Below are 14804 nucleotides of genomic sequence, written 5' to 3'. Positions count from 1 at the left end.
ACCTTTGTTCAAAGCTGTACACATGACTGCGATTACTGCCACTATGTATTAAGCACCTTCCTTGTGCCGGGCAGTATTTTGAAATTAAATTCAGTCTAATTTACACAGCAGTCCTAGGAGGGAGGAGCCGCGTCTTTATAGATAAACTGAGGTGCAGGCTGAAGGCACTAAGAAAGTGCTGGAGGTGGGATTCACTCAGGCCTGCAGCTTCCAAACTAATGTTTCTACCACTTCGTAACACTATTTAGAATGGAAAATGATGCAGCTAAACCCATGATCCATCTTGAGACAGAAATCTCTCATGAGGGGTGCCTGGGTGGCCCAGTCTCTTGGTTTCAGCTCAGGTCATGATCTCCAGGTTATGAGACCAAGGCCGGTATCAGGCTCTGTGCTCAGCAGGTAGTCTGCTTGAGCTTCTTGCTCCCTCTCCCTCTGACCCCTCCAGCCCCTTCTCAAATAAATAAATCTTAAAAAAAAAGAAACAACTCTTGGGGCGCCTGGGTGGCTCGGTGGGTTGGGGCCTCTGCCTTCGGCTCGGGTCGGGGTCCCAGGGTCCTGGGGTCGAGCCCTGCATCGGGCTCTCTGCTCCGTGGGGAGCCTGCTTCCTCCTCTCTCTCTCTGCCTGCCTCTCTGCCTGCTTGTGATCTCCGTCTGTCAGATAAATAAATAAAATCTTTTAAAATAAAAAAAAAAAAAAAAAAAAAAAAGGAAACAACTCTCACAAAAACACACCACACACACAATCACCCAACCATAAGAAACAGTAGCACTGCCAGCAAGTAAATGCATTTTATTCTCATTTTATTGAGACTTTTTTCCACAGCTGCCATTTGGTTTATATAGCAAAATTTTTAAAAAGTAACTTTTCCCCCATTTTTGCTATTTTTATGAAAATCATTTTCTTCGATTGTAAAGCCCTGCCCCTCCCCCAAAGACATAGTAATAACTACCACATCGTGTGTATTTAGAGGAGAAAAAAGGAACAAAAACAGCTGTTAAACACTTGTGAAACAGGGATCAAAGTCGAAAGTGAAGACGTAGAAATGTAGGCCCACTGGAGGCACGAAGCCGCTGCGGGCCACCATCCACGCTGGCAGCCGGGCAAGCCACACACATGCCCTCGGGGGCTTCTCGTCCCACAGGCTCTACTCCCTTTCTCCTCTCGACTTTCTCTGCTGGCCATCGTCCTTCTCTCCAAATCCATCCAACAAAGGCAGCACAATCTTTAATACGTGTTCAACTTTGTAATGGAGACAATACTGTATCCAGAAGTTCAGTGATTCCCCTCCATTTAGTTCTGGACAGTAAAATAGCCAACAGGGTATGGATGGCTTCACTTTTGTGTCCACTCAGAACAGACTCATTAAATTACCAGATGCTTCAAAGATCCTGTTGTATAGACAGCACAAGAATTCCTTATAAAAAAGAAGTTGCAAAATGATAAAAATTTCTGCAGCAGCTTCGGCTCCTTGCACAGAGCCTCTGATGACACAGCTGGTTCTGAGGAGTCGTTCCTGGGACACTCGCAGCAGCTCGCCCAGGAGTCCCCTGTTCTGAGGGTTCTATTTAGACCACAGGGGGCCGAAGTCCAAGTTTACAAGATTCCCTGCTGACAAAATGTAGCCTGTCCATCAGTGGAATACTACTGAGTGCTCTAAAAGAATAAACTACCAACACAAGTTACAGCTCAGGGATGAAACTCAGAAATATGCTAAGGGGAAAAGCCAGCCAAAAGAGACCACAGTTTGTGGGATTCCACTGATATGATGCCCAGAAAAGGGAAATTTGTAGAGACAGAAAGATAAGTGGTTGCCCAGAGCTGGGAGCAGGGATTATCATGTAAACGGACACAAAGGATCTCATGGTGTGGGATGGAAAATGTCTAAAACTGAGTATGGTTATGGCCTTACCACTCAGAAAACTTACTAAAATAACTGAAATGTACAGTTGAAATGGGTGAATTTTATATGTAAAATATGCCTCAATAAAGTTGTTAAAAAAAAAAAAATCCCTGCTTCCCAAACCACACATCAAGCATTGAACATTTCTGAGGGCTCGATCAATAGGGCCATGTAACTTGATGCTAGGTTACATGGTGAAAACACTGTACTATTTTCTAGTAAATAACTTAGAGTTTCCCGATGCCCACAGGACCTGGTCAATCTCGCCACTCATTTCCCAAATGAATGCATTATCCCAGGGGAGAGGGGCTGGGGATACAGAGTCTTCCCCAACAGGAGGCCATGCCCAATTCTTGGTCGAATTTGTGAGGTGTCTGCTCTTACCTAAACGTTGCCTAAACCAAGAACCATTATTAACCTGTGATACTGGGACCCTTATTGAAGATCAACTCTCCTCTCCAATCACAGCAGGGTCGATTCCTGGGCACCCGAGGTTTCTACGTGGGGTCTGCAACAGCACTAACACAAGAGGATTCAGTCAACAGTTTCCTTCAGCTCCTTCGTACAACTTTCCTCTCTGACATCTAGAATTGCCAGAGTATTGTAATGACCTCCTTACTCCCTAGCTTCCCCAAAATCAAGACAAAACTGACGGTAGGACAATATACAATTAAAAAAATCCTGCTTAGTATTTCCCTAAAAACATTTTTTAAGCCATAGTGTTATAACCTTAATTAAAGAGACTCCAGCTGTTTTGACTTTGAAAACTGAAGTCCTGCCTCTCCCTTAACAATCTGTCTTGGTTTGACCACACGTGACCCCAAAAGTCCACAGCTGCGGTCAAAAATGCTTAGGGCCCCACAGCTGCAGGTGCTCAGGCCTGGGCTGTAGCTGTCAAGTTTTCTCCTGTGGTTCAAAGACCTGGAGAAGCTGAAAAGGCCTTTCCTTGACTTTTTTTTTTTTTTTTTCTCTTGAAGAGCAAGAGATAAAATAATTTTCATCTTGGAGTTTTAGAGTCCAACAATCACAAAACTCAGAAACCAGTCACTGAGAAACTCTACCCTGGGCCCAGCCAGAACTGGCACTTACAGAGAACACACACGCTATTGCTATACACATTCTCAAACTTCCAGCTTGCCAACAGAACAAGTTTAAACAGAGTGGTGGCTTAAATTCAACATCAAAATAAACACTTATAAATACCTGTCTCGCCCTTAAAGGGTCAAGGTGCCCAGAGGGCACGCACCCAGATTGGGTTCCTATGAGGATAGGTCGGAGACAGGGGCCCCCAGTCTTTCCCCTGCGAAGGTCCAACAAGACCTCCCCGCTTTTTCTAATGAGGAGCTGGCAAACTCTCTAGCTGAGCCTATGATCTGGGTAACAACTGTGCTCCTGCCTCACAACACACAAAGGATGGAGAAAACAGCTGGGCTACAGAAACTGTCTGCAGCGCAAGCCGACTGGCTAAGAAGAGAGTCCTGCTGCTAGCTGCTTCCTGCTCCTGGAGCCAGCAGACTCTCGGGTCTGAATGGGACTGGAAAGTCCAGCCCTCAGGTTCCGCTGCTCATCTGGCAGGAAGCTCTCTTACTCCAGACTAAATCAGCCTGGTGAAACCCCAGACTAATATCCAAAATGGAACCCCAAAGCAGACAGACAAGCCCTTTGCACTGCACCCAACATCTCAGCCGATCCTGGTCAGGAGAGCAAGCCTTCTTCAAGATGAAGAAACGGCTCCATCCGGATCCCTATAGGGCTCTCCAGACTGGGAGCCACACTAGAATCATTTGTATCTTTCTGACGGAGACGCCCACGCTCTAGAAAATGGCTCTTTCTGCAGTCTCAATATATTCCCTGCGCAACCTTTAGGACTCTGAGCTCGGACAAGCTAACAGGAGGAGGAAACGGAGCCCCTGGGACAGACAGACCTCTTTATTCCTGCACTTCCAAGGCTCTCTCCCCATTAAAGGTGATGAACCCAGTTGAAAGCTGAAGCTGTGCCTGGGTGGCTCAGCTGATTAAGCGTCTGCCTTCGGCTCAGGTCATGATCCCAGAGCTCTGGGATCGAGCCCCGCACTGGGCTCCCTACTCCGCGGAAAGCCTGCTTCTCCCTCTTCCACTCCCCTTGCTTGTGTTCCCTCTCTTGCTGTGTCTTTGTCAAATAAATAAATAAATAAATCTTTAAGAAAGCGGAAGGTGCAATAAACTAGTTTTTTTATTCACAGCCCTCCCTGGAAACGAGTTAAATGTTCCATTCTCTTGAGGTAGAGGCTTTGGGATTTAATGTGCACACCCGGCAATAGGAGCTCCTTAAGCTACTCTCCTCTGACATGTGTCCTAATGAGGAAGGCCATTCTTTAAACGATGCCATCTTATAGACTTCTAATGAGAAAAAGATGTGGGTTCATATTTTAAATCTGACATTAGCCTATGGCTATTCAAAAAGTCAACAAGGGAGTACCTAAGAAAAGGGAGAAATTCCTAAGCTTTCTAGACACCGGTCCTTTCCTTCCAACCTCTGTCCCATATCCACATACTGAATTTACGCAGACTTTATTTCATTACGTGGTCTTTTCCCGATAGCCTGACACAACACAGAAGCAGTCATACAGAAGCCACTGTCCCCCTCAGGCCTCTGCAAACCCCCATCCTAGGAGAACGGCCAGGACTCCACATGGTCTCCTTTAGACCTGACTCTGCCACAGACATTCTTATCACACAAAGGCACCTTCTGGTGCCCAGTTTAATCCCTTATGAGTATCAGCTGATTTACAGTCAGGAAAAACAAAAGGAATATACCCAAAGAGCTCATACCCAAAAAGCTGTAAAGCTGGGTATATGGCAACAGCAAAATTTTATAATTACTGAAACTGTCCCGGTGAGTCACATGGTCACATGGGTCAAGCAGGACTCACTCTCCCAGGCTTTTTTTTAGTTCTTTTGCATAAATCTGTAAGGTAGGGAGAAGCACCCAAATTATAAACTGAGCTTCTTGCTGGTGTCCTGAAAAATATGTTTACTTGGGAAAAATTACTGGGAATAATTTACTAAGGGAAGATACCAGGAGGACCAAGTCTTCATGGGGCTGGCAAAAAATTGCCAAAATACTCTTAAGACACAATTAATAGGATTCAGGGTTGGCTACTCCAGAGTAAAGCTGATGGCCAGCACAGCATGCTTCGCCTTCCCCTTTGGTAACAATCTCTTCTCAAAAACAGAACAGGGTTGGTATGGAAAGGAGACAGGGGACTAGATGCCATGAGGGATAAAGTGACAAACCCACCCTAGAGCTCTTTGACCTCACAAATAATGAATAATGACTTTGATGGTGGCTGTAAGCAGAGACTTAAGAACAGGCCAGCAGTGACAGAGTGACCCCAATGGCAATCACTGTCACAGCCCACCACTGCTGGTTTGTAACTTTCATGAACTGTCAGAAGAGTTACCAGAAACCAGTCCTTGGAGTCTGGGTTTTCTTGAACGGGGTTCCAGGCAAGGACACGCCGGCTTGGCAGGCCATGGTAATCTGCTTCTTCACAGGAAAGCCCTCGGGGTCAAGGGAGCTGGGCTGCGAACCCTAATTTGCAACACCTCCTTCTTCCACTTGTCCCTCTTCTCATCCAGCTTAGCAGACTCAGTAAGTAATTCTCCAGGCAATGAACATTGCCCTCACTCAGTAAGTGTACAGTAGGATGAGAAGGGCATTCTTAAACACCCAGATTTTCTTGGCCAGCTTATTTTGTTTAAACACACACAGCAGAACATTCCTGATGAAGGGGAAAAAAAGACTGCGATTTCCTTAACTCAAAAAGCTAATAATAATAATAATGATAGGAAACTGCTCCAAACCAAAGTCAGTAGAACAAAAGAGAAATACTCAGAGACTCAGAGGCTTGTAGAGTAAGACTGAGCACATTAGTTACTCCAGTCACAGTGTCAAGTTAAACCACTATCCCCCTTCCCCACTGTGCACCCCTCGCCCGCCCCACCCCCTTCGTCCGCTCTGCCTCTTTGTGCAGCGCTATCCCAAGGTGTGGGGACATACAAGTTCTCCTCAAAGCTTTCTGTCAGCTCAGTACTTCACTCCTGGAATAAATTCCTTGGCATCCGGGTTCAGATTACTTTTGCTCTGAAATAAGAACCAAGAGATAATAAATCCCACTTCAAAAGCTGTTTACTCCCTGCTTCATTATTACCAGCACCTTCCTCTCAGCCACCAAGAGGGAAAAAAGCTCCGGCTGCTATTGCCAGGCTGCTCTCAGTGGCTCCTGACGTACTAAGCCTTGACCAACCTCATTTTCTCCTTCCTGCTCTAGATTCCTGTTCACCTCATGATGCTTTCATTAGAGGCCTGAAAGTCTGACTCCAAAAATAATTTTTCAGTTCACTGAGTACCTTAATGCGATGAGAATCCGAATATTCCACCACAGTCCCTTTATTTCCCACCTCACTGTATTCTCTTTGGGTTATCTACCCTCTAGTGAATGTCCAAAACCTGAGCAAACCGCAGGGCACAGTCATCTGGAACGTGAGTTCTGTGAGAACTAAGTCACTCACAGAGTTCTGACTTTAAGTAAACACGAAAGGCAGGAAATCGGTTTATCCAGTCTTCTAATTTTAAGTGGAAGATGGCCTCTTAGGAGAATGTTCCTTCCAAAACCGCAGCATTCAAAACTATAAGTACAGATTTGAGGAACAGTAAAAGGAAAGAACAACAGCAAGTGATCATTTGAAACCAGACCTCTTCTGTGTTCAAATTCTTATCTCTGATCCCAATTCTACTTTGAAAGGCCCACTGCGGGAAATGAAAGCTGGTGACACTGCCCCATTGCAATGTGTGGTGCAAGGCATCTTCCATGCACCCTTTTATCAAAGCCCATGGGATGATGGGTGAAGAAACAGGCCAGAGACTTGCCCAAAGTAGGAGGGTCAGAAAGGAAGTCTGTCACTCCGAATCCCATATTCTTTTCACTATGTCTCATGTGCAACTACGTGTGCCTCTTACCAAAATATCTTCAGAATCATGACCATCGCCGACGGACAGTCCATTTAACTGCTGCTGCAACTGTCCCATGGCCTGAGGCAGGTCACGTGAGGGAATGAACCACTCTTGGTCTTCTTCATCCAGCATCTCCTGGAAGCAGCGGTCTAAGAAGTCTTGCTCCTGCAGTTCCTCCTCCACCTAGCAAGCAAAGGCGAGGAGCTCACACTTACTGTTCCGGTGTGACTTGCCCCTTCCAGTTTCCTACCTCTTTCTTTCAGAGATTATTAGCCTGAGGTTCAGAATGATGTTGTCTACTAAGAATTAAGATGCTTCAAATGACTGGCTAGAGAAAATACAAGTTTTAGATTTTTCAACCAAATTCCATCCACAAAAAGACTAAGGAAACAGTCAGTCAGAAGAGCAGAAAGTCTAGGCCTTCACATCTCTTCCAACATCTCTGTGCGACACAGACACGTTCCATCCAGATGGCACTTACAGAAAATCATTTTAAAGCTTGAGATTCTTTTCTCAATCTTGTTCAGAAGCCACACTTCTTAAATTTCTCATTTTGCAAGTACGAAAAAGGCACAGGAATTACAGAACTAGACCACTACCTGGAGAGTGGAGATTAAATCAAAATCAACTCTCAGCTTCTGGCCCTCTTTTCTGGTAATGAGGCCCCTAAAGGAAAAAAATACTTTCAGAACCTAAGAAAGATATAAAGAACACTTTTTGGCAAACCAGCAGAAAATGATGTCATCAATGTAGGTATCCTTCCAAAACAAGGAAAAGTATGAATATTTAAACAGCTCTGTATTTCTTAAAGATTGCCCTAAACTAAAGCACTATGATCTAGGATACTGTACACCTCTTTGCAGACATCATTAACTCTTCCTAAAGAGAAGGGTCCAGGCTGCAGATTAAGTGCGGTTTTAAGAGACCCTCGGCTTCACATCTGGCCATCCCTTTCCTGCAGGCTGGTGGTGGACAGATTCATAGCTCACTAGCACCACCATCAGAGGGAAAGTCAAGTAAAAATAATCACCCAGAGGCACTCAGTTGTTAAGCATCTGCCTTTGGCTCAGGTCACGATCCCAGGGTCCTGGGAGCAAGCCCCGCATCAGGCTCCCTGCTTGTTGGGAAGCCTGCTTCTCCCTCTCCCACTCCCCTTGCTTGTGTTCCCTCTCCTGCTGTGTCTCTCTCTGTCAAAAAAATAAAATAAAATAAAATCTAAATAATAATAATAATCACCCAAACTAGTCCCTACACTTACTCATGAATTCAAAAGTCACCAGTAGCACAAGATGTAAAAATAGCCTTCAACATTACAGTTAGCCACACTGATCTCAAGTAAATTAGATAGTTATGAAGTACTTATAGTAACAACCACCACAAAATATTTCCAAGCCATCAGATTTAACATGACTGCTCAAGATCTGCCTTGCCTCTACCCAAGAACATGACAGTGGGCTTCTCCTTATTAAATCTACCCTGATTCACAGGTACAACCCACAGAAATGGTTACCTGGGCACAGTGATGTGACTGCAAGCATGATCTGTGTGCCAGTCACACAAATTATGACACAGTGGGTTTAAGGGGTTGGGGGAGGAGCGGAATTGCTGGCCACCCTGCTAAACTTGTTTCCTTGTTCCCAGAGCACCAGGCTGTTCAGTTAAAAGCACATTTCCTGTCCCCCATGCTGGCGATGGCTATGGAACTATTCATCATGTAATGTCCTCCTTGATGGATGTGAACACTTGGGCATCACTTGGTTAAAAGGAGATCCCTTCTTTGGCCTTTAGCTCTCCCCCTTTCCCAGTGCCTAGACTTCAACTTACCCTTCAGTTATTCAGATGATCAATGCCTTGGCTGGGGCAGAGCAACACCATCGGAGAACCATGTGGTCACCACATCACTGTCTACCTGGAGTGCCTACCTTGAGCTATTAATGTCACAGAGATGCAGGACAATGGATTACTGCTGATTCTTTGTTTAGATTCTCTAGCCTTTCCCCACCTAACACACTTGTCCATCTCAGACGTACATTCTGCCAGTCCCCACATTGCCACATGGGGAGCATGGCAGGCTGGCCCGTCTGCACACAGCTGCTGTTCCCCAGGTCTATACCATATCAACATGGCATGAGATTCTCTTGCAACAATGTGATGGAAAATACCAGTATCTTCGTCCAAAGTACCCTACTCTGGTGTCTAACCAGATAAAGAGGCTTCTTGGTTAGCATAGACAAGTCCTCCATGCATTCTTAAATTATTCTCAAGCCAACAGACCCATTTCTTTTGTTACAGATGGATGGTAAAATACAGCTGTTGAGATACATGGCGTCTTAACCCTTCACTTCTTTCTTTACCTGTCTGTTGAAATCTTCTTCGTTCTCCATCCACATGTACTCTGCAAATGGGTTTTCCTTCTCATCGTGCCCATTTAATCCCTGATCCTCTTTGGATTTCACATTAGGTGATGTATTTGCTACACTGGATCCATTCATTATGACAGAACCTAAACAGAACCAAAAGGAAGGATCAAGGAAATGAAAACCTGGAACATCCAGATTCTTCCAGAAGCTTATGAAGTTCTAAGTCGAAGTTCTAACTATAGATGAACAGAAACTATTGGTCTGTAACTGTTAGAAAACTAACCATATTCTGCAGTTATCAACTATACAGATGTAGAATTCTTAAGAGTTAAAAGAAAAAAAAATGTCCAGGCTTAGTTAGCCATCCTAGGCAAGTGGGAGGAGGAGATCTTTTCAAGTCCATTTTTTGCAGGTTCTAGAACCTAATCAGGGTCACATGGCCTCCTTAATGGTAAGGAATAGGTAGAGGAAATTAAAAAAAAAAAAAAATTTTTTTTTAAGACTTTATTTGACATAGAGAGACACGGGAAGAGAGAGAGAGAGAGAGAACACAAGCAGGGGGATGGGGGAGGGAGAAGCAGGCTTCCTGCCAAGCAGGGAGCCTGATGTGGGGCTGGATCCCAGGACCCCGGGATCATGACCTGAGCCAGAGGCAGACACTTAACAACTGAGCCACCCAGGTGCCCCAAGGAAATGCATTCTTAATGAACACTGTGAGTGACTGCCCCTTATTCTGATTCTCAAGCTGTTTTTCTATAAAATATATTTCAAAAAATAATACATGTTCATTGTATTGATAAACAAAAAAGAGAAAATTAAGGTTACCAGACTGAATCAACTACTCAGAGTTAAAAACTAATAACAATGTAGTGTATATAACTTTTCTGACTTCCCCTATGTGCATGCAGACACATGGACACACACACACACACACACACACACACACACACACACACATCCCCCCAAGCATCCATCCTTAAGAGTATGGATGCTCTATCATTTGCCTTTTCTCATTTCTGTGTTAATACCACCATACTGTCTTTTGGAGTATTTCCAATGTTTCCATGTCATAAAGAGTAGATGAACTTCTCATGTTCATCTTTTTTAATGTTTTCCTTAGGATACTCCTAGAAACTGAACTGCTATATTGGAAACTATGTTTGCTTTAATTAAGGCTCTTGATTTATTACCACACTGCTATGAGACTTTAAATTCCCACCAGTAGGATATCAGTGCCTATTCCTCCGCACTGAGTATTATTATCTTTTAAATCATTGCCAATCTCCTAAGAGAAAAATTGTCGTATATGGTTTACATTTCCATTTCTGTGATTTTTACCAAGACTGAATATTTTGAGATATACTTACTGGTCATTTGAGTTCTTATCTTGTCATTTTTCCGCTGAAGTATTTTGACCATTTTTCTATCAGGATATGTATCTTTTTTTTATCTGCTATAAGGACTTTTATTATATTTGTTGCAATTTTTATTTTTCATAAAAGAACTTACAAATTAAAAATACTATTATTTGTTTTGTTTGCTTAATTTTCTGATGGCAGTTTCTGCTGGCCTTAATTTCTGTCTATATCTTGTATGAGTGTCTGCCTATCTATTGTCTTTTTACAGTACATATATGCTTTTTAAATTGCTTACACTTGGCTTCCAAATTCACACTGATGTGTTTGCTATCATCTGGAATGTGTCTTTTTTCTGTTCTTGATTTAAATCTTAACCATTCTTCAAAAATCACTGTAGTCTTTATTCACTGCTTTCCTCCTCTATGTTCCTGTACCTGCGAGCTTGGAGTTCATACTACATAACTACTCTGTTTCATAACTCAAAATAATGAAACTCTGCTTCATAATTCAAAATTGCATAATTTTTCTCTTTCCACTTAGATTTTCGACTTGTGAAAAGCAAGATGGAGGTTTATAATCTCAATCTCAATTCCATCTCTTCCTCTCTCCTCCTTGGGGCATCTTTAAGTTTTCTTTAACAATTTTTTTCCTCACTCATTTCCATCTTGGCAACATTCATGAAAAAGTCTTCTTTCTCTGCTTCTGGGTACACTAAAAAATTATTGCTTACTCCCCTTTAAAGTTCTTTCAATTTCCTAACCTGTTATGAACATTAGAAAATCCAATCTTCTTAAAAGACAAGGTGGAAAAAAAAAAAGACAAGGTAGAATTGTGATGAGTGAAGAATTAGATGAAAAACCAACTCATTGATATTTCAAAAAGAATTTCATTTATTGACAAAACCCATTTAATTCACTACTCGTTTAAATAGGGCATACCTATTATAAAACATATTGGTTTAACACATTTTAAATAGAGACAAAAGAAATCAATGATTACTCCAAATACTGCTATATAATAATAATTCTATAAGCCTAAAGAAGGTAGGAAACCAGTTCTTTAATTTTACCACCTCCATTTGCAACATAACGATGACAGAAGCAAGTCTGCTCTAAATGCCAGGGCAACTGCCTGACTAAGTAGGGTATACCTAAGCCCAGAGACTCTTAAAGGACCTGACCCTTGCTGGGTAGCAGGTTAAACAGAATTATATCTCCAAAGATTCATTTGGCAGTTGGTCACAACCAGCACAGCGATTTCTCCCCATCAGTATGGAAATCACCCAGAGAGAACCAGTACTCAGTTTTCTAAAATATCTGCCTTTGCCTGAAAAATAAATCCTAAGTGCACATGTACTCAGTTTTCTAAAATATCTGCCTTTGCCTGAAAAATAAATCCTAAGTGCACATGACCATAGGGAAAAGAGAAGGCAGACAAACAAAGCATAGAATAACCCATCTAATTCCAGAGTTGAGGTGGAGTGCTGAGAGCAAGCCACAGGATGCTGTCGTTCATGAGAAAGAGAATGGAAATATACCATAATCCCAATATGGGGATGTTACCCAATTTAAAGCAAACACTTGGGAGAAGTTGAAAACACTGAGATATGGGACTGTTAATACCAGGAAAGTGGTTCTCAGCAGGCTATATACAATATTGATGTGCAGTTTATACCATTCTACCTGTGTTTTCTACACAATTGGAAAGCTTAGGTTACCCTAAATAGAAGCAATCCAACAACTTAATTTGTATAATGTTTAACAATTTATTTTTTTTTTTAAGATTTTATTTATTTGTCAAAGACACAAAGAGAGTGAGTACAAGCAGGGGAAGGGGCAAGCAGAGGGAGAAGCAGGCTTCTTGCTGAGCAAGGAGCCTGATGTCAGACTCAATCCCAGGACCCTAGGAGCATGACCTGAGCAGAAGGCAGATGCTTAACTAACTGAGCTACCCAGGTGTCCCTAGTACTTTCGTATCTACACTCTGACTTCAGATACGTAATCTGTCCAACTTCATTCTCAACAAAACAAAAACATCAAGCTAGTGCTATATGAAGACCAAATAGGGTACCAGATTCAAGGGTTAAGCAACTTGAGTTGCTGAGTTAGCTCGATAATAACATGGGTTTGTGGGCCCACTGGGTGACAATGCACTGGTGTTTAACGTGCCCCTGAGACTTTAGTAGTGAGGTGGGAATGGGGAGATTTTGCTGGATAGTGGTAACTCCTAAGTAAGACATTTGGGGAATGCCTTCCAACTCAGGGATAACACCAGGTAAGACAGGACCACTGCTCCTAACTTCCCTGAATTTCCCACCTCAAGAGTTTCATGTAACATTCTCTTCCTGTTCCCAGCTCCTCTCTAGGTTCACCACCCACTACACCTGCCCTCTAAGTACGCAGCATTTTCCTAACTATCCTATTTTGACCTTTGATGTTCATTATTTCACTTGATCTTCACCCACATCAAAGTATATTATGTGTCATCCTAGTGTAGTGGAGCCAAAGAAAATACCCTCAAAGCTTCCAGAGATGGGGGAAATGCCTGGGTACATAAGTAGGATCACAAATCAGAATGGCTGCCATGTTGTCAGCTATGTTATGGAGAGGCCCACGTGACAAGGAATTGAATCCCGTTAACAACCATGTGAGTGAGCTTAGTTCATCTTTCCCCAGTCAAGGCTTCAGATGAGACAGCCATCCCAAGTAACAACCTGACTGGAACTTCGTAAGAAGCTCTGAGGTAGAAGCATACCCAGCTAAGCTGCTCCCAGATTCCTGACCCACAAAAACTGTGAGAGAATAAATGTTTGCTGTTTTAACCTGCTAAGCTTTGCAGTAAGTTGTCACATGGCAATAAACACAGGCATTCGATAAACAATGACAACTAGTTCCACCATATGAACCATCAGTTGTCACTTCTTTCCTCTTATCTATCTAGAGAACAGGTGTGCAGTTTGAAGTAGGTCATGGCTTGAGAAGTTCCTCAAGAATTAAACATCAACAACAGATGAAAGATTTTACATCTGGTGTCCCTCTTATTACATTATGAAATCTGATAACTATTTGAAATTTATTCCCCCCTCTACCTGTTTCTCTCTTACTTGGCAAACATCCTGAAAATGAAAAATAAGACTTGTCATTTGGATTAAGATGGGAAAGGATGTAGCTGACAGAGAGTCAAAATAGGGGTCCTAAAGCCTGCTAGGCATTTATTTGATTTAGTACTTTACGGGGATCAAGGGCTCCTGTCTAAAATATTGGGCTTGAAATAGAGGCCTCAGTTCCCAACTATAAAGAACTTTGGGACTTTTAATGTGCCTAGGACATCTAAATACATGCTTCATCCGTTTAACACTTTGAATACCCACAGCTCTTAAATCCAATGTGCTCATACTAGAAACTAGCTATTCTTTGAAGTTGAGATTTTTTTCAGAAGGCATAAACCTGGATTGTGCCTATGATAACAGCTTGACTCTGAAAAATACTTGGTACTTTTGGCTGAATTATCTGGAAAAAGTCTATTGAGCAACTGCTATAAAAACTAGTCTCTACTATTCTGTTTACTACAGTTTTGTGAACTTTGTTCAGTCTGGTTAATACCATTTTTAAATTAAATATTGTGAATAACAGTTTAAAATGTTATTTTAGTTTAAATATGTGGTACTAGATTCCGGTTTGGTCCATTCTCAGTTACATCTTAGCAACTCAGGTCATTAGACGCACTTATTCATTAATATCAGGTGCCTATTTACCCTAGACATTGTGCTTGACTGGTGCTTTGACAGTGTAAATAGTCCTTGCCCTGGTATTCACATTCTGTCAGGAAAGAGACAAATAATTAAGGATAATTATGACCCATGTTATAAAAGCCAAAGTAAATCTAGAAAACAATGGGGATGGTGGGAGGGACCTAATCAAGTCTGAGAGTGGGGGGATGGTTAGCAAAGGTTTCCCTGAGCAAACAACACATTTTTGATACCTAAAGAACATAAATTAGCTAGCAATAGGGCAAAAAGGGTATATGGGCCAAGTGTAAGAACCCCAAGATAGGCCACTTTGGCATAAAGATTATTTTGAGATAAAAGCAGCTGAAACTCAGCAGATTCAGGAAAAAGCTCTTTACCTCCCCCTCAGTTGCCTAAATTTACATTGGAAAGAAGAGATTGTACCAGGAAGAGAGCTACTAA

At 42.5% G+C, this 14804-nt stretch overlaps 1 protein-coding gene across 2 annotated transcripts in view; it reads right to left on the bottom strand.

The window, feature by feature from the left end:
• Window positions 1-3987: 3987 nt before the first annotated feature.
• PAIP2B (poly(A) binding protein interacting protein 2B) overlaps window positions 3988-14804 on the bottom strand; it is a 30296-nt gene continuing 19479 nt past the window's right edge. The window contains exons 2-5 of one of the 2 annotated variants that reach the window (XM_032873682.1): window positions 9252-9400; window positions 7497-7563; window positions 6904-7080; window positions 3988-6027 (exon numbers count right to left, since the gene is read on the bottom strand). In XM_032873682.1, the coding sequence (XP_032729573.1) occupies window positions 5971-6027; window positions 6904-7080; window positions 7497-7563; window positions 9252-9325 (375 nt within the window). In that variant the 5' untranslated portion in view covers window positions 9326-9400 and the 3' untranslated portion in view covers window positions 3988-5970. The remainder of the gene's footprint in view (window positions 6028-6903; window positions 7081-7496; window positions 7564-9251; window positions 9401-14804) is intronic. The other variant, XM_032873683.1, reaches the window with a different exon arrangement.

Source organism: Lontra canadensis, unplaced genomic scaffold (assembly GCF_010015895.1).
Source record: "Lontra canadensis isolate GAN:19392208 unplaced genomic scaffold, GSC_riverotter_1.0 scaffold50, whole genome shotgun sequence".
Taxonomy (NCBI): Eukaryota; Metazoa; Chordata; class Mammalia; order Carnivora; family Mustelidae; genus Lontra; species Lontra canadensis.
The sequence above is the reverse complement of the archived record's forward strand: the minus strand, read 5'-3'. Positions and strand labels throughout refer to the sequence as shown.